The sequence below is a fragment of the Epinephelus moara genome, chromosome 6 (genome assembly GCF_006386435.1).
Source record: "Epinephelus moara isolate mb chromosome 6, YSFRI_EMoa_1.0, whole genome shotgun sequence".
NCBI classification, from domain to species: domain Eukaryota; kingdom Metazoa; phylum Chordata; class Actinopteri; order Perciformes; family Serranidae; genus Epinephelus; species Epinephelus moara.
Window position 1 is genome coordinate 30939612 of NC_065511.1, and position 21200 is coordinate 30960811.

Here is a 21200-nt window from a genome sequence, read left to right on the forward strand (position 1 = left end):
TAAAGAGTCCACTCAGCGGCTTGCCTGCTGTGAATCAAGTTTTGATTAGAAAGGCAGACGAACAAGACACCGCCGAGAGCTCCTCCACAATCATACTGGAGAGGCCCAGGGGTTCATAGGAAACTGACCATAATCACTGATCTAAAATCAGTTCACCATCTGGCTGGGTAATAATTAAAGATGGGGTTGCAGAGGGTAATCTGATCCTTGATCAGCATTCAGCTGAAGTCTCTGTCTGCAGCAGTCTTGAGTGTGTTAAATCCAGTTCTGCTTTTTGACCAGCAGAGAGCATGAGAGAGCCAGGTATGGATCTGGAGAGGAACGACAGCGTTGCATGCTGGGCAGATATCACAGGGAATTCACTGCATTTTAAATGTAATGACACTGAAAAACATATGCAAATACATAAAAAGCTGCCATTAAAAACCATTAGAAGAACTATATGAAACTGACCCGACTGTTTATAAACATGCTGGACTATTGAGTATTCATTTCAAATTACAAATAATCTATTAAAGAGAAATTTAAATACATTTTAAGAGGGAAAAACAGGACTTTGTCTCTGTAAAAGGTCTTTTTCAATGAAGACATTGTGACAGTACACAATTGCTCAATCCTACGTGCTGCCCTCCTTAGTTACTGTTGCTAAGTCAGACAAGCTTGACTAAAAGAAACATGGCGGCGCCTGTTACATCCAGCCGGTGCCACAGTGTTTATTTGAAACTTTCTGGGTGTCAGGCAATATAGCTTCAAGAGCCTGACATCAAGGACTACAGTATGCGATGGAAGGATATGTTGACGATGTTAACTTTTATAAACAACGCATATTGATGCTTCCGGTCGATGAACAAAAGGGAGAAGTCAAGACCAAGGATGACAAGACAATCAGTCAATATTGCTCCTGCACTGTTGGGTATGCGGCCCCCTTTCCCCTTCTGGGGATCAGTGTTACACTAGTGTCTATGTATTCATTACTGAATACAGACCTCACATCAGTCTCTATACAGTAGTAAGTTACGTTAGTTACTTTGGGGCGGCACATAGCTTTACAGAGAAAATATAAATGAAGGAACGTAAGCCTTGATCTTTTCTGGCTAACAATAATTCATGCCATCTTTAAGATGTGTCAGCAACACACCTGTCCCTTTCCAAATCTCTTTGACACAGGGTGTCTGCAGGTATACACAAGTTAAATTTAAGACTCCTTAAGACCTTTTAAAGACCACTGTCAAAGAAATCTAAGACCAAATTTGTGATGGAAAGACACACTGAAGTGAAAATATAGTCTTTCCAAGTAAACACATTGATGTCAGTTCAAAATGAACAGTAAAAATGACGCTGATACTTTCTGTGCTTACAGCCCTGATCCCCATTTTACTACATCTGAAATATTTTCAACATACAGCACAGTTTGCTTCGTAAACATTTCCAGGCTCTGGGTTTAATCACCACGAGTAATTGTTGTTATTTGTTTAAGCTATTTGTCCTTACACTTGCACTTTCCCATTTTTCCATAGCTTGCAAGGTCATGGTTTAACTTCAACTGTAAAATGTGATGGATTGTCTGTAACTATGTGATGTGTTTTTTGCTATAACACAATATGTTCTGACTGGTTTCACATGCTGTGTTTCATTGTCGTTTTTGATTTTTCTAGGATGCCTTTTTACAGCTGTTGAAGGGAGTGTCGATAAAAACTAGCCTTCCAGCTAATTCTGGTGCATTTACTTTTGTTAAAATGTTGATTAAAGCACACTGTCCCTTTTCTCAAATAAATAATTAATAAATAAAAATGCAGACTCATTGCTCGATATTACTGTGTGAGGGAGCAAAAATAGGGGCATTGCTCAGGTACAGTTGTTGTGTCGAAGTTTGGAACTGAGTCAAATAGTGTTTCCCTCCTGTTAGGATTATCTTTTCCTGTAGCACCAACACCAAAAATTACATTGGTGATGTGACGAAAAACATTCAAGAACCATTCAATCAGAATTTAAGACAATTTAATAATGCTTTTAGTAGTAAACATGTATTTTAGACATTTCTAGACTTTTTTAGGACCCGCGGCCACCCTGTCATATTACGCCATAAATAAGGACGAAGCCTGGCTGATGCTGATGATCTAATTTATAGGCTAACTCCTCCTAAGCTAATTAGCTAGCAATCTGCTAACATTAGCTAACTTAAGATGTGACTATACATAATGTGATGTGTCCATCAAGACTGTAAGGGCCCATTTATGCTCAACGTTAAATACGGATCTGGATACGGACGGAGCCTTCTGTCCGTTCTCTGCGTTCATTTCGTCCGTATTTCTGCACGTTTCCATAAAGCTTACGGACACGGGCCAAACGGAGCAGTACCACCGGGAACCGTGGGGGCAGTGTTGCTGTCACTACCCGATACGTAGCTCTAGTGAGACACGAAGAAGAAATAACAATTCAATTTCTCTCATCGGCAGTACTAGAGAAAAGAATTCTCCGTCCTCCAGTCGCGATGTATTTAACGGCCTCACCGACCACCGCCTCCTACAACGCTGCCTCTGTTTTTGTCTTTTATGCAAGAGGTACATTAACATTATCAATATCACAGTCGCCATGTTTGTTTTTGAGTTTGTTGTTGTCATAAACCTTTGACGCTGGGCTGCCTCCTGGTGGATATATTGGTTAACATCCATGCCAACGTAAAGGGCGCATGGAAGTATGTGGGAAGTGACGGTAACATCGTTTGAAACGGACGTATACATTTTCGTACGTAAAGGGAGCATAAATGATCCCTTACAGTCCCACTCTCACATCTTTTCGCCATCTTAGAAATTTGGAAAAGCTGACCAAGGTTCAGCTGGGTTCTGTGCTTGCTCAACTGTTATTGGAGCACAGAGCAAAAATGGGCGGGACTTAGGAAGACCTTAGTGATGGCTGAAATCCATTTAGCTGCTTCAGTTTCAAGGTCCTGAGCCAGTTGTACAAAACACCTTAAGTTTTCTCCTTACATATGACACTTCAGAGTTAATTTTTCCTAAGCTGAGGGACTTACTTAAGGGTGGTGCACAGAATCCCTTAGAGGGTCTCCTTAGTTAAGTAACAATGTTAAGGCATTTACTGCATTGAAAGAGATTTCACAGTGGTAAAATACTACAGTTTCCATGATAACCATTTGTATGCTTGCGCTCAAGCTTGTGATACGTATAGTCTGTTGTTCAATGGTTTAACTATGGGTGCTTTCAGAGCTAGAGTTGTCTTGCTTTGGTCTGAATCAGGGACTAATTTTGTTACAAAGTTGCATAATTGCCTAGAGTTAGTTCGTGTTCTCATGGCAGCATTTACAAGCGGACTAGATCAAATGTATTACACAAGAGAGCTACTCTTGATTGGTCAGAATTTCCATGCAGGAAAAATCCAGGAAGTAAACAAAACGTTAAAGAAGAGCACACTTGCAAGATAAATGCAACACTTTCAACGCTGCTCATCGTGGACTATATTGCTGTCATTGTTCATTTTAGTCAAACCATACAGTTTGAAAACGAGGCATAGCTCCAACTAGAAAAAAATGTTTTGATGCATTGGATGTGCTGAATGTGCATATTAAGGCAGTACAGTAGGAGGTGCACATTAATGATTTGACTGGTTTCAAGTCTTAACATGGACTTTTAGAAAAATCTTAACTTAAGGTGTTTTCTGCAACCAGCCCCTGGTATTGTACATGCTGGCTCAGTCACACAGTCATGAGTTACTGGGACACTTAAATAGAACAAAGCCATTGTTACAGCCTAAATTTTGTAACACCTGTAATTTTCTTCTGTGACAAGCCAAAATATCTACTGTGGAAAAATGCCTGTTGGATCTGTTCCCATATCAGTTTAAAGCATACTGTTATCTGGAGTTATTCAGAGACTTTTAGTGTAAGCAGTGTTCTTAATTTAGGACCCATTAGAGCAGCAGGACTCCAAACACACATTGAACTGTGTGACACTTTTCCCTTTTGAGAAAATTTCACTTAATTGATGATAATTGAAGGTGCCATACAAGGTACAACCCATTCCCTTTCAGAGCCTGACTTAATAAACCAGATATTTACATTTCAAAATTAGAATCTTTTCTTAGTCTTTAATTAATGTACCGATCCCCCCCAGGGGCTTCGGCGCCCAGGTTGAGAGCTGCTGCTCCGACATCCTGTGTGAAGGAAAAGAGTTTTCACCCTGAACTAAGTGCTGCTACCACGGCCAAGACAAAAGCCAGTTGGAGAAATGTCCTGAAAGCTACCCAGAGGCTGCTGGCACATGCACCGCCCTGCATCCGACATACACCACCACCATATGTCACACACACACTCACACACGCACACAGAATCACACAACCACTTACACACACAATGACTCACAGCTTCACTGGACAGAACAAGCTCTCTGCATGGTTGTCTTCTGTATGGGCATTTATTACATGAATACCCATATGCCTGCATGTCACAGAGGTCATACATCTACTAAAGTACTGTACTCCAGTACAGTTTTAAGACACTGGCACTTTACATGACTATTTCCTTTTCTTTTCTTTCTTTTGTCTCTTGTTTACGCTGCCTCTCCACTCATATCCAGAATATTTTGTTCCTCTGCATTCACCTGTAAATGCTAAAAAAAAAAAATCATCCCTGCCCTATTGTATCTCCAAAAGATAATTTCATGAGCAAAACAGCCTTTTTTCAGCCTTCAGACTGCCTCGTCTTCCATTTTTGTCCTAATTTATCCCCACACTATCTAACGTTTTTTGCAGCGTAAGAAGTAAAAGAATTTTCCAAACCAATAAAGAAGCACTTTTAGCTCATCTGAAAAATTCACCAAATTTGGAGAAATTTAGTTTTTACTGGACAACAACAAGCATAAACTCCAGCAGTTTATAAAATAGTTATTGTAGATCTAATTAAATACTAATTATATATAAACACATTAAAAATCAAACACTGCAAAACACATTAAATTTTAGAAATTGTTCTGTTGGTACCTGAGTTCATTTAACTGCTTATGCTTATTAAAAATCTGAATTCTTAAAGTACTCTGGAGTATTTCTGAATGCTTCTGATTCTTTCTGATGAAGCATTATTTTATGTTGTGGTATTCACACTAAAGGTGAACTCTGTGAATTTTATGCATGAAGTGCAGTCTACCAGTTAGAAGAAGTACGACTCAATCTCTGAAAACAGTTTTCTCAAAAGACTGAAAAATAACCCTAATCATGGTGGGATGGTGGGACCACATGAAAGTGGCCACTGAGTTGCATTATGGGACTTGCAGTAACAAGCATGCTTGGAGACTGGCACACACTACAGACTAAAGGTCAGAATATCTCGGTTAATCTTAACTATTCTTGTTTTATTCTGTCCCTCGTGAGTTCTTAGCCTGGGCAGAGGACAAATCTGGAGCACATGTTTCATGTGCTCTAGCAGGTGCGTCTGGTCCCCCGTTTTGGGCCAGGCCAATCACAACCATTAATCTCATAAGGGGTGAGTTTGACAGAGGAGCGTCACCAGTCCAGATTTAAAAAGTCACATGTCACACTTTTTGTTGCTCTGATTGGTTGTAATTCTGTCCAGTCTGCTCCATCCAGTGCAACACACCAGGCTTACAAATCTCAGATGAAACTGTCAAACTCGGCGGCGCTGATCAAATATGAATCAAGATTCTGTTACTGCACTGCCTATTTTCCATCTCAAATGTTTACAGAAACACATTTTAGTGTACTGTTTAGCTGTAATTTGAGTAAGTTTGAGACCAAGCCACCATTTTTTGCTTGAAAATAAGCCCACACCAGAGTGTGGTTACCCGACCCGAGCCCGACGGGATCGTCAGAACCCGATGGGTCAGGCCGGGTTTGGATAACAAAACAGAAATTTTGCTTGGGTTTGGCCCACTTGACATGCTGCTGTGTTATGCTATGGCATATTCAAATGCTGGAATTTGTTATTTACGTGACAACGCCTGAAAGCAACACAGGCTCTGCTCCAACTGAGAGTGTGTGCTGTGCTGCGCTGCTGTGCGTGCCGCTTGATTGACTGCGCATAACAGGAGCCTTTTGATAGTCATTTACACACTGTCCACGTGTGATCATGGTAAACAGACAAGCTGTTACCATGATAACAATAACTATGTCGAGCTCGGGTCGGGTTCGGACTTAAAAATCAGAAAGGCTGTCGGGGTCGGGCCGGGCTCAGTTATAACCGGTTTGGACTCGGGTCGGGTTCAGTCAGGAAAATGCGGCCCGAGCCATGCTCTAGTCCACACTGCCCAATCTTGCGTGTGTCGCTCAGCACTACGTCACCCATTTTGTTGCTCTGATTGGTTGTACTGTAGGTCACATTGCATTGATTTGACTAGTTGTAGCTCTATCCAATGGCATCGAGAGGCATTTTGGTCTGTGCCCGTTGATAACGCCCTCTGGAAATCAAAAATGAACTGGAAGGTTCAAGTGAGTTTCCCAACTCTCTGGGAATGACACACTAAAGAGTGCTCCTTTTAGATCTGAATAATTTCACCTGTGTGTGTTTGTGCATGTTTAAATTTACTCTTCTTCTGTGTGCAAGAATTCATCCTGGGAAAAAAAAATCTGTGTGCTAATTAGGTTCTTGCTTGTGTGCATACTGTATGTGTGTCTGCATGTGTGTAAGCACAAGTTCCTCAAGTAGCTCCCATATTGTGTGGGCTGCAGTGTGGAGGTGAGGTTATATGATCAGATCGGGTCAGTGTGGTGGCTACGGAGTGTAGGCTGTTTCTCCAGCAGGCAGCTGGATCTTGTAAAAGACAAAAAAAGTGCAGAGGAATTCAGAGTCAGATGGAGTAGTGGGATGTCTGAGGAGGCGGCTTATGAACTGCCGGGTTGGTTTCTGTGTAAATGTGCAGCTCTGTGTGTGTGTGAGTCTGTGTGAGTGTGTGTGGTACCAGATGAAGTCGGTGCAGTGGCTGCAGAAGGTGGGCTGTTTGAAGAAGCGAGCCGTGAACTGATGGTCTTTCACCTCGACAATTCTCTTGTGTTTGAGCGCTCCCTTCCTCTGGAACACAGGCACCCTGGCTGGGGGGGAGAGGGGCGAGGGTAGAGGGGAGGCACCCGGGGAGGTCGCCGATGCAGGGGAGGCCAGTGTCAAAGGTGACAGGGAGGGGGAAGGGGAGACCGGGGTCGACATGATGCCTGGAGGATACAGTAGATAGAGAGAGGGTGGGAGAAGGGGGAATGGATGATGAGTGTCAGTAAGGAGGGTATAGAGTTGCACAGGCAAAAGACCTTGAACATGCGAGAGGGAGGATGGGAGGAGGCAAGGACGGGGAGGAGGAGGAGTGGGAGGAGGAGGGATGGAGAGTGTACTGGGTCATGGTAGCGACAAGAGTTGTATTAATGGCACAAGGGATATAGGGAGCAGCGAAGGAGTGACGCGATGGAGAGAAAGATCGAGAACGGACCGGAAGTGCAGAAGAAGATGGAGGGAAAACGACAAGAGTGAGAATGATGGAGAAAAGAGAGGTGTAATGAGGGAGACAGGGAGGTTAATTCACATACAGAGACAGAACTCTCCTAAGAGACTCCGAGACACTAAACGATTAGTGCGACTCACTGTGTGTCCCACATACGGCCTGTCCATTCTACCTCTATCTCCCTCTCACTGTACCCCTGATATCTTCATCTCCCTGGCAGCTATGATTGCCCCCCCCCCCCCAACCCCCGCCCCCTGGTCGTCATGTCAACTCTACCTCCTGTTGCCATGTCAACAACACCCCCACCACCACCTGCTCCAATATTAGAGTCAGTATCCTAACTCGACTTCCTGCCTGCCCTTATTAGCAATTAGTCCCATTTCTGAAGTAAAGTTTAGAACAGAATAACATGTACACGTCTACAGGGAATGAGAAGCGCTGGAAAAAGTGCAAAACGGCAAATATAAGAGATTGTGGTGCAAGAGGTTGCACGCTACTAAATGATAAATGAAACACCAACAGAGATTTAATGAATAAATAAATAACCCCATAGCAAAAAAAAAAAAAAACAAGGCATAAAAAAGTGATGAAATGATGGTGTCTCAGCAAAGAAGCAGAAGCAAATCAATCAAAAGGGGTGAACGAGGAGAATGGCGAGAAAAATGGCACAGTGCTAAGAAATTAGGAAAATAATGACAAGATGAAAAATATGCTCTGAAAACGGGCGCACACCCATATGGCGGAGATAACAATACCTGAATTTGTGGTGTTTTCGGAGGAAAGGCTCGACTAAAGGTCAGCTTTCTTCTCTTCCTCTTCCCCTTCTCTTCTCCTCGTTTGGCTCACTTCAAAAGACAGACTAATGTGTCACACCTGTAGCTGGTCACCTCACAAAAAAAAGAAAGAAAGATGGAAAGAAGAGACCAAGAGAAGTAGTGCTGTGGCGAGTAGAAAAGAATCAGCTGAGATTTAATTTAAAAAAAAAGGAAAAAAAAGAAAAACCTATTACGACAAAAAGCAACAAGCGTTTCAAGAGACTCAAGCTTTCTAGGAACCAAAGATAGAGGAGTGAAGTGGTATATATCCGTTAACCCAGCGGCAGGGTGAGGAGGAGGACGAGATAGAGAGGTGGTATTCTCTTTCCAAGATTGATTCTGTTTTTACTAAGAAGAGGACGAGAGATGGAGAGAGAGAAAGAGAGAGAGACGGAGAGGCAGAGAGAGAGAGAGAGAGAGAGAGAAGAAAGATTGAGGGGAACAGGCAGCGATTCATTTGGAAATCTGGGTTACTTCTCTCAGGAGAGGGTGAGGGAGGTAGAGGAAGGAGGACGGCTGAGACAGAAGCTGCCATTTTGCCACCACCAATACAGTATGGACAAGCAAGCGCCAACTGTCTCTCACTTCCTCTAGTGCCAGACGGAGGGAGGAAGAGGAAGAGGAGAGAGAGAGAGTATCCAATCTGGAAGAAAAGAGCAGAGAGCTTCAGAGGTGGAGAGTCCAACAAATGGCCAGTTAGACACAGCTGACACGGGAAATAAAGAGTTAAAAGTCACGGCAGCAGATCCAAATGACTGAGGGATCAACAGGCCTGTGCAACAAACAACCCTGTTAATCTTTTCTGCAACAGTGCCGTTAACAGTACGTTCACTGCATCTGAAATTTGTTCTGAGATCAGAGCGAGTGGTGACACGATAACACTGCTCCGCTGTGCACTGAAACCAGGTCAGCTAAGCCTGATGGGAAGAGTAGTTTCCAAGAGAGAGGGGCTGTTTGTCCATTGATTGCCCACACACTGTCAAGGACACACACACACACACACACACAGAAACATGTTAGGAATTGGCTTGAATTCATTAATAAAATACAAACCAAGCCTTAAGGAATATTTACAACATTTCAGGAGACTGACTTATTTGCTTTCTTGACGTCTGTAGCTGGTATGTGTAATTAGATCCAGCAGCTGGTTAGCTTAGCTTAGCATAAAGACCAGAAACAGGTGGACACAGCTGGTCTGGATCTGTCTGTGACAAAAAAATTGCTAGCCAGCACCTCTACATATTACATCCTGTTTGTTTTATCCTCATAAAAAAACAATTTGCCTTTTTTATGTGCCAGACTATTTCTTGGCCCAGATCAGCTGCCAGGCAACAGAGACACGACTACAATGTGTTAATTAGTGAGCTTTAAGGATGCTGATTAACAGTTGTTGTTTTTTTTACCCTTTGGACTGAGCCGGACTAGCCATTTACCCGTTTCTAGTCTTTATCCTAAGCTAAGTTAACCAGCTTCATATTTACCACACAGACATAACAATATCAATCTTCTCGTGTAACTTTCATGTAGAAAGTGAGTAAGTGTACTTCCTAAAATGTCAAACTGTCCGTGTTACCCTAAACCTCAATGGCTTCCCTTGTGGTGACAGTTTTTTGTCCCCATATGGTAGCTAAGTCCCCATAAAGCTGCTATAAGAATACGTTTGTCCCTAGAAGGTCAGCAATACAAGTATCTATACACATACATACTGAAACTTAATTAAATTCATGAATAAACTACAGACCAAGCCTTAAGGGACAGTTATAACATTGTGGGAGATTTACTTATTTGCTTTCTTGCCAAGACTCGTCTGTAGCTGTTATGTGTATTTAGTGCCAGTGGCTGGTTAGCTTAGCTTTGCATAAAACAGGTGGAAACAGCTAGTCTGGATCTGTCTGAGTGTGACAAAATAAATGATAGCCAGCACCTCAAAAGATCAAGATTAACATGTTATATCCTCTTTGTTTTGTTCTTACGAAAATCAAAATGTGGCCTGTTTTAATGTGACAGTTTCTTCACCCAGATCAGCTGCCAGGCAACCAACAGAGACCTCGATTACCACACCACTATAATGTGTTAATTAGTGACCTTTAGGGGTGCTGCTTTTTTCATTTTTTCCTCAGGACATAGCCAGGCTAGCTGTTTACCCATTTGTAGTCTTTATGCTAAGCTAAGAGCACCAGCTGCCAGCTTCATATTTACCACACAGACATGAGAATATCAATCTTTTCATCTAACTTTCATGTAGAAAGCAAATAAGCGCATTCCTAAACCTCAATAGCTTCCCTTGTGGGGACCAGCTTTGTGTCCCCATATGGTAGCTGAGTCCCCACAAAGGTGCTGCATGAACAAATATTTGTCCCCAGAAGGTGAGTAATACAAGTACAAGCAAGCACTCACATACAGAAACTTGCTTAAATTCATTAATAAAATAGAAACCAAGCCCTTAAGGAACAATTACAACATTTCAAGAAACTGATTTATTGGCTTTCTTGACGTCTGTAACTGGTCTGTGTAATTATTGCCAGCAGCTGGTTAGCGTAGCTTAGCATAAAGACTACAAACAGGTGGAAACAGCTAGTCTGGCTCTGTCTGAAAGTGACAAAAAAATGCCAGCCAGCACCTCAAAAGCTCATAGATTAATATGTTATATCGTGTTTGTTTCATCCTAAAAAAAATCAACATGTAAATACAACAATTTGCCTAATTCTATGTGCCAGACTATTTCTTGGCCAAGATCAGCTGCCAGGCAACCAACAGAGACCTGGATTACTGCACGACTATAATGTGTTAATTAGTGAGCTTTAGGGGTGCTGGCAGACAGTTTTTTTTTTCCTTAAGACAGAGCCAGACTAGCTGTTTACCCGTTTGTAGTCTTTACGATAAGCAAAGCGCACCAGCTGCCAGCTTCATATTTACTGAACAGACATGAGAATTATATCAATCTTCTCATCCAGTTTTGAGGTTGAAAGCCAAAAAACGGTATTTCCTAAAATGTCAAACTGTCCCTGGTACCCTACACCTCAATGGCTTCCCTTGCAGGGACCAGCTTTGTGTCCCCAGATGGTAGCTGAGTCCCCAAAAAGCTGCTGTATGAACAAATGTTTGTCTCCAGAAGGTGAGTAAAATACACACACACACACACACACACAAACTTGTGTTGAATTGGCTGGAATTCATTAATAAAATACAAAGCAAGCCTTAAGGAACAGTTACAACATTTTGGGAGATTGCCTTATTTGCTTTCTTGCCAAGACTCACGTCTGTAACTGACATGTGTCAGCAGCTGGTTAGCTTAGCTTAGCATAAAGACTACAAACAGGTGGAAACAGCTAGCCTGGCTCAGTCTGAATGTGATCCAAAAACGCCAGCCAGCACTTCTAAAGCTCACAGATTAACATGTTATATCCTGTTTGTTTTGTCCTTACAAAAATCAAAGTGTGAAAACAACAGTTTGCTGTTTTTCAGCGGGTTATGTGCCAGATTATTTCTTGGCCTGGACCAGTTGCCAGGCAACCAGCAAAGACTTGGACTACTATAACGTGTTAATTAGTGAGCTTTTGGGTTGCTGGTAGACTTCTTTCTCCCTTTGACAGAGCCAGGCTAGCTTTTAACCCCTGCTTGTAGTCTTTATGCTAAGCTAACCAGCTGCTGGCTCCAGCTTCATATTTACCGTACAGACGTAAGAATGATACCAATCTTCTTATCTGACTTTCAGATGGAAAGCGAATAAGCGGATTTCCCAAAATGTCAGACTATCCCTCTGACACTATACCTCATGGCTTCCCTCGTGGGGACCAGCTTTTTCTCCCTAAATGATAGCTGAGTTTCCATAAGGTAGCTGTGTGAGCAAGTCTTTGTCCCCACAATGTGAGTAATACAAGTACTCACACACACAATTAATCACACTCCATGTGTGCACGTGGTCTATGGACAATCTTGGGAGAAGAGAGCAGCAGGCGGTAGCAGGGATGCAGGCAGGCAGAGGACGAAGGGGTGGATTGGAGTGGGACGCAGAGAATGAGAGAGGGAGCGAAGGGTTGAAGGTCTAATTAATGGAAATGTAGGTTATTAGTCTCCTGATGAGGACACTGGCAGAGAATTAATTAACAATTATAATTAGCAAGATTGTTAGAGAGCAAAATGGTGTCAGCCAGCGAGATAAGAGTGAGCTAGTGTGCATGGACAGTGTGTGTGTGTTGGACACTGTCATTATTACTGTATGTGTTAAAAAAAAAAGCTGTGTGAACATGCCCTATCTGACAATGATATATGTCATTTCAGCATTAGTCATGCAGAACTGGCAGCTGATTGGAAATGATAGGAGGGCTTTTCCTTCACACAAGACGTCACCAGACCTTTCTCTATAGAACTGCCATTACTGTCTTCATTTTCTGGCCCATAAGACTCCCACTCCTCATCGCTCTTATCTTGGATGAGTCATGTTCTTGTTCTGTTGTCACAAATAAATGAGGAAGATGTCCTCGCGTAATAAGAAAGAGAGGAGGGGGGCACAGAAATATGAGCAGTAAACCATGCACTCCTCAGTAATCAGTGCATTGAAAAACAAAGCACATAAACGGCTCACAATGCTTTCCCTCCATGCGGTGTGATGAGTAAGCACTTGTGGCTCTAAAGTGTCTGTATCAGTGTGCGTTTGCATGCCTATCGGAGCATGCTTTACAGTGTTTGATCCCGGGCCATAAAAGCGAGCTGATGTGCAGCCAGCCAATGATACATGAAGGCTGTAAACTAAATAGACAGACACACACACAGCAGAGTGAAAAACACACAGATTCGGCCTGTATGATTAAGAGCAGAAGGAAAAATGCCATAAAACACAGACTGAAGTGAAGATTAAAGGAAAGAGATGACAACAGAAAAAAAGAAAAATGAGGACAGATCAATGAAAAAGACAATCCCCAAAGCCACAACCTGTCTCTTAGTCATCTTTACAATAATTACTAAAATATGACAGCACTGGAAGCTGTTGCTATTTCTGATTATGAGCACCTTTCAGACACCCCAGCCCCCCTCTCTTGTTCTCTCTCAGTCTACAGATGGCTATCTTATTATTTCTGACCATGGCTTAATGAAACAGAAAATTCTCCTCCGATGGAATCTTTTTTGGGGGAGCAATCAGCACTTCACCAATTACACGCATCCATTATCGCCTAACGAGTGCTCACTCGCATCAAGCACCGGCTTCAACCTGGCTGGCTTGCAGGCTGCCTGGCTGGCTGGCTTTCTCCTTCAATGAAATTAAGGTAAATTGAGTTGCCTAACTGTTGTTTGTGGAATCGGGGGAGAAGTGGTGTCTGAGGTAATCATATCTGCCTGTTAAATTTGTCTCTTCAGAACCAATTGGCTCAGTTTGCCTGTATTGGTTTTCTGTTGGGGTGCGCTTCTATTTGCTTTTTTTAATGAAGAGTGGTCCGCTGTGTTTTTTGGAAGAGAGCGACAAACCTGAACGGCAGTCAGATGAGACATTTGGCAGGCGACAAGGGCTTATCAACATGGCCTACAAACTCTCAGCACTGAAGCAAATAAGCCTGCTCTCTATATTTACTTTAGGGCTGACCTGCCTCTCATTGCAACAACAAATACTGCTAAAATAGAAATCATATGGACAAATGGGGTAAGGTCGTGAAAATTCAATCAAAACTACTGGATGAAGTCACCGATTTTGGATTGTGGATGATTCAGGAGGGACATGAAAATATTTAAGAGCCTGGTCTGAGGCCTGAGAATCTCTTTGCACCAGTTTAGTGTCAGGAGTTCAGTTTATGCCCCATGAGTCAGTAACATACTTCATAGGTTGCCAGTTTTTTTTAGTACCACAAACCTCTATCATGTTGCTTTAATGTATCACCTGCCTGTTACTACGGTTTCAAATGGTATATACTGCACAGTGTGTGGAGGAAAGTATACAGTCTGCTGTTTGTTATAACCTGGCTCACTGTGTAAAAGGGTGTGATTCAAGATGGTTTTGGTCTGTTTTAAGGGAAACTTTAAATGGTTTTACGGCCACTTGCATGAAACAAAAATGAGCTGTGAACACTGAAATATTATCATGTAAGCAAATAATTTCCTATTTCAACATCCAGTAGTGAGTGAGTGCGTTTACATGGACATACATAACCTGTCTCTGATTGGGTTTTGGAGAATAACGTTTTTGTGTCTGAGCATGTATACACCACACCTCAGTGGCTTAAGGTAGTTACGACAGGCCCTGGTGCACGCTAGCTACTCATTATAAAGCACACACACCACTGGTTATAGTTAACAAAAAAGCCAAGGGAATCCAATTTAGGGAGCTTTGCTTCTTTATCCTCCTGTTCGTTTCTCTTTTGTTCTTTCTTACTACCACTTTTATGTTTAAAAGGTGTGACTGCTCGCTGGATTTGCAGATGTGCTCAGCTTGTCAGTCTGGACAGATTTTGCGCCTAACCTAGCTAATGAATCGTACCGTCTTGTCACATGATCAAATAGAGACTTGGCATTAGGCAACATCACTATACATGTTACCCAACAATCATCGCAGCATACCTATTTATTCATGGTTTTTCTAGTTCATGTAGAATAAGCATGTCATTTTGTTACAGATTGCTACTGACTATTTATCAAAAAAAATAAACAAAGGAAAAGAAGATCATTACAGAGGTGGATTTGGATTTTTGAGGGCATATAGCCTATAGCGAATAGCACCATATTGGCACCATTTTTAATAAAATGTGCGTTCTTCTTCGAACACAGATGTAGTTCTGAGGTGGCAGTATAAATCATTCGCAAGGGCCCCCTCCTCCCCACAGTTCCCAGTGCAAACCACACTCCCTGCACTGTCTATATTTACACCCTTGCCATACCTGTTTTCAGAAACCTGGATATGCCCTTAGCGGTTTTTGAGAAAACCCAACTATGCTACCTGGAGTGTTCGTAAAGAAACTAGGACGCTGTTGCATGTATACACCTGATCCCACTTATTTAGCAGCACCAACTATATAGACAGGTGCAGCTTCAGCAAAGTGATGTAACCGATATTCAAACAAGGCGGCAGCGACAGCGTCTCCCGTCTGAAGCAATGAAGAATCAAAGTTTTGTCTTTTGGTAATGAAAGAGGCCGCAAGTCTTCATCCACTGCTCCCTTGTCCTATACACGGTGACAGTGGCAAGCTGGGACCAGTCTGAAGGACGGTATGAGAGTGGCGTAGCTGCTTTCAGAAATAATGTTAGCTTAGTATGGAATGTGTGTCTGGTTGAAACAGAAAGAAAAGAGAAAGAGAAAATAACGAGATTTCTATGGCCAGATAATGAGACAATGGGTCCCTGGGCACAGATATGCAAAAGGTCCTACTACCTCTCCTACACAGGAGCAAGACACACAGACCTTCTACTGGTTTTGCTAGCTTTTGTGTGGTTTGTGCAACTTTGAAGTAATTTTGTAACTTTTTTGGTCACAAACAAATCTCTTTGTGGTTGTTTTGTGTCTCTTTGAGGTCATTTTAATTCTCTTCCTGGTCAGTGCCCATGAATTTGAGTGACATTTTGCCAGTGACGGGTGAGGGAGGCTGACACTTTGGGCCCCTGGGCCTGTATCGGTAGGCCTGTTCAATAATCCATCCATGTGTGTTACCTTTCAATGTGTTCATGTTCACACTATATCCCGAGTATGATCATAACTGTGATAAGCCTCATAAGCAGTATACTCATGTCCATGTAAACGCACTCACTGAGGAACATTACCATTTATTCTGGAGTCGTGTTTCAGGTCACCTGATGAATGTTAGTCCAATATTGACTTTCCTTCTATCTCCGGTTTTGTCTCCACCAACTCCTGAGGGAAATATGTGTCTCTTTAGCTGCTAAATCCTCCACTACCAGCTAGTTGCTAATGGTGTCTGTGTGTTGTTCAGTGCTGGGCAGGTAGTGTACAGTGAGTCTTTTTCACAGAGAACACCTGCCAGCTGCTGCCGAAAACAACACTTGTAGAGCAGTGACAGTGAATCAAAATAGTTAAGCTGAAGGCCGTAAAACCCAACCTGGCTGAAAGAAACTAAAACACTCTGTAGAGCTCAGGGGAACTGTGTTCAGGTGATAAAACTCTTTGGGTTCAAGTTCATGCGATCCATTATTAATATAAAAATACTGATTATGGCTGCTTTAAACAAGACAATATCAATATTTGATGATTTTGCATATTTTTCTGCCTAGTCAAGTAACAACATAATTTAGTTTTACCTGTCTGTAATCTGTCTGTTATTTTTTACCCAGAAAAACAAAGTATTGTGTTTGGCAGATCCCGTCTCTACCAAGGTCGAGGCCGTGAGTATAATGAGTTTGGGACCATGGCCAAGCTAATAGATCATCTACTAACATGAGCAACACAGGCATGTGAGCCGAAACGTATTACTATTCACAGTATGTGCAAAATACTAACAAGAACCCAGAGCCTCAGCTGTAGACTGCAAAACCTTTCTTACTGCTGCAGGGGGGAAGAGAAGGTTGTGAACAAAATGTGCTCAGGGGGAAGGATGAAAGCAGGAGGGCAGCAGATTCAGGGTAAGAGGGGCGATTGGATAATGAGGCAAGGGGAGAACAAGGTAAAGTCTGAGGATATCTTAATCTCCATCCCAGTTTTCTAGGATGAATTCCCTTTGGGTAGGTGGCGTTTTACACACACACAGGCACACACACACATACACACACACACAGAGGCAAACAAGGATGTAGTGTGAATAATTATTGTGTCCTAGATGTGGTGGTGATGTCGCTTCAAACATAGTGGCCACAGCACACTGCAAACCTGTGTTTCTGTTGATGTTACCGCACTATCTTCAGGACTGTTAGCACACAAAGCTATTAATTTTTTCCACTTTACATTCTGACAATAGGACAATAGATACAAACAAATCCTCAAGCATCAAAATACCAAAATGACATAAAGTAGACATAAGGGTGACGTACATTAGAGCCGAACTGATTAATCCCTTAATTGTTCAGATAATCCTGAAAATAATCAGCAATATATAATAAATGATTTATTCTGTTTTTAAGCAAAAGTGCCAAACAATATCTGGCTTCAGCTACTCAAATGTGTTTGTGTGCTTTACCAACCCAGTCTCACTCTCAGCTCGTTAAATACTGACACTTTGCCAGTGCCCCTCAGTGTCAGATTCTGGTCCACTCTTTACGAGGCACCCTTTGGTGGCATTATGGGACAAACTAGGTAGCGGCATTTTTTGACGCTCCGTTTTTTGACAACTACTGTGCATAAAGACTGAGTTTGCCCACCTAAGTCCACATAGGGTCAAACAAACTCCGGACTTTAACCCAGGAGCCTGCTGTTTGTGTCCACTGTAAAACCAAAAGTCAATTAAGTTATTTTAATGACAATGCAGTGTGCTAGCATACCAGCCAACATTTGTATGTGGGCCCTTGTGGGCAGTAAATGGGCTGAAAATGGGCCCTATATGGGACTGTCCACATGTTCCATATTGGCCCCATGACACTTGCCCACATGGTTGGGTTTACCCAAGTGGGTCGCAGATAAAATGCCCATTTTGGACCCATACCCACTTGGTACCCAGGTAGCCCCAGCATGACCCACTTGGGCAAACCCACCCATGCGGGCAACTGTCATGGGGCCAATATGGAATAGGTGGACAATCCAATATATGACCCATTTTCCAGCCCATTTACTACCCACATGGGCCAATGATGTTTGTCACATGGTATTACATTGGGTCTGTAACAAACATTCTTATTTCAAGCCAAACTTTGTTTTTTCTGAACCTTATCAGATTCTTTTGTTGTCTGAACCAAAGGAAGTAAACCTTAAAAACAAAATGTTTTACTTATGTTCAATTTTCTTTCTAAAGGAAACTCTATGTGTTCAACGAACACAAACTTTATATTCCCTGTGAAAATGTGAGTATATTTTAAAAAGACACAATGCATGTAACAAGCATGTCCAAAACTGATGCAGGAGGGGTACCTAGTGCGTCGTATATTAACATGTAGGGCCACTGACCAAGTGTCGTATTTGGCGAGTTGGGAGTGAAAATGTGTTGGCTCCTTGAACAAATATCTGCAGGTGAATGCAGAATCTTTACGAGTCAAGATTTTAGTATCTGAAGTGTTCTGGTTTCTGTTTGCAGTCTGAGTATTAGCAACCAATCACATCTGAGCAGGCTTTGGTTGCTTGCAGGTATACAGTCTACACGGAAAGCAAAAGAGGCAGAATGCACTGGCCGAAATGGAATCTCAAAACCCACCGGCTAATATTTGACGACGACTGAGCTTTCAATTAGCTTTTTTTTTATTTATTTTTTTTTATCTGCAGATATCTGTTTCTAGAGATTAGCTATAACAACAGCTACAACTCCATTCTTGCATCTCAAGTTGCTAATCAGACTGTGAACAATGACTGGCACACAGAAGAGGAAGTCTCTGCCCGATAGTCATTGTCCTGATATCCGTTAGCTACACCAGAATCCCTGAAATACTATTTGTTGCCCAGGAGAGGCTTAATCGTCATCAGACGGATAGCCAGTGGTCGAGATTGTATATTATATGAATGGAATATAGATGAGTTTTGTACTGTTTGTTGCGGATCAAGAAGATTGTGATCAGCATTTTTTCACAATTTTTCTGACGTTTATAGAAAACAAAAAACAATTAATTGAAAAAAATACCTATCCAATAAGTCAATACTGACAGTAATCCTTAGTTAAACCTGTAGACAACATCTCTTTTGCTGGAGCAAGATGGACCAGTTTCAGCATAGTGCAGTACAACAACAGGAACAAGAAGCTGCTTCAGTGTGTTTAATAGCTTGAGTTCAAACATCTCATCCACAAAGATCCTGGTGAACCAAATTAAGTGGAAGAATTTGCATTAAAATGGTATTTGCATTATTGTGTAAACATACTCTGTGTTCATTACCATTATAACTCATCAAACAGCCACTGCTGCTGCTACTGCCTGCAATGATAAAAAGCATGCAGCCATGCTAACGTACAAACAAACAGACACACATGCAACATAAACAGAAGACATACGTTTGCGTGCATCATCTCTAACACACACACACTCACACATAAACACACAGACAAACAGTGTGGCATTGACTGTGGGTCAGTTAGCTCATTTGTCCCTCGTCGTGGGCCAGTGTGGCTCGTGTGAAAATGGTGGAAGCGAGAGATTGGCTGTGTATCTCGGGGAAAAAAAAAAGCACAAGATGAAAGGGTGCTTGGGTTGTTTTTTTTTTTTTTCAACTTCAGAGATCAAGCCGATGGGTTGTAGAACCCTGCGGCGCTGCACGCATGATGAAAGGGAAACAGCCCTCTCCTTCCACATGTACTGTACGTGTGTGAGTACAGCGTGTGCCGATAATATACACTGATTTAGTTATTCAGTAGATATACATCTCTGAAAACATACATGTAACATATGTAAGAAACATAAGTGTCAGCAAAAGAGTAGCGAAAAAACAACAGAGAAATTATCAATAAAATGCAGTAGAAAGGGAAATCCACAGGGAGGACAGAATGATTTTAAGGGAGGGATAACCAGAGATAGAGTAGAGCAGAGAATAAATGAAATGACAGAGTCAGTCAGGGGAAATAGAATTGAAAGAAAATCAAAACAGAGAGACGAAGGGAACCTGTTATTGGCGGAATACTGAGAGAGATGGAGGGTGAGAGGTGCAGGAGCGTAAGGGCCGCTGCACTGCATAGCAAGAGACGACGCCAGTGTCGCTAGAGAGAGGGAGACGGAATGACGGAGAGACAAAGACGGGACGAGAGTGAGAGAAAGTGTTAAGTCCTGCACCACAGACATGCGTTACAAATCCCCAGGGACCCGGTGGCAGATCAGTACAGGATCAATCTGCTGCACCTCAGCAGGGACGCAGCACACTCCTTCCATTCCCACACACCATTCATGAGCGTGTGTGTCACCACACTGTGTGTGTGAGCATGAAGAAGTGACTGGGAGGTGCTGTAGCAGGAGGGATGAGAAGGGAGATGGAGGGGAAAAGAGTGGAGCGGGTGGGAAGCTGAACAGAGATAGATAGCTGTGTTGGGTGCAGATATTCATCAACTGACCAATCCATGCCATGCATATTTTACAACTCCAACATAAAAGCAGCATTCACTAAATATAATGCATATTTAATCAAATAAAAATTGCATTACTGTATCTTATATGCATAAAAACGCTCAAAAGCAAATACATCACCGCTGGCATCTCACTGTACCCGGCTCTAAGATAAATGACAGAACACAATGAGAGTGATAGAAATCCCACGTGGGAGATCAAGGATCAGTTTATCCCCTCCACTCTCCCATCATAGCCATTAGAGAGAAAAGCATAACACTGACCTCAGATCAGTGTTTGGGGACACCATGATCCAACTGCCTGTAACTCAATCTTATTAGAGCGTTAAGTCATTACTGCATGTACACACAGAGGCCTCACAATGCAATTAGCCATTAGCCCATCATACTGACAAAGCATGGCTAATTAGCAGATCGCAGGCGCACAGGGAGCAGAACAAAACATATTTAATATCCCCATCAACACTCTTGCAGAATATCATGTGTCAGGTACTGTTTAGATGTTTTGTCACGCTTGGCTGAGCTGCGTTTTTAAAGAAGATATTTGTGAATAAATTTAAAACCAGCCAGGCGAGAGACGATGAAAGTTAAAACTATTTCAAATTCAGTTTCTTACTGTGTTCGCCACCCTTTTTGACTCTATCTATTCCTGATATAATGAATTCTGTTCATGAAGGTTAAAAAAAAAAACACACACGCACAAAAAAAAGAAACAACTAAAGGCTATCGATGCAAATATCATTCAACACGGGTCTATGGATGAATTCCCAGGAAGCTGCATCAGGGTCAGATCTGTTTAAAATTCTGTTCTGATCAGC

General features: G+C 42.2%; 1 protein-coding gene across 1 annotated transcript in view; it reads right to left on the reverse strand.

Annotated features, from left to right (window-relative positions):
- prkcg (protein kinase C, gamma) overlaps positions 1-21200 on the reverse strand; it is a 44060-nt gene that overhangs the window by 19287 nt on the left and 3573 nt on the right. Inside the window, exons 2-3 of the mRNA XM_050046738.1 lie at positions 8207-8296; positions 6924-7170 (exon numbers count right to left, since the gene is read on the reverse strand). Of these exons, the coding sequence (XP_049902695.1) occupies positions 6924-7165 (242 nt within the window). The 5' untranslated portion in view covers positions 7166-7170; positions 8207-8296. The remainder of the gene's footprint in view (positions 1-6923; positions 7171-8206; positions 8297-21200) is intronic.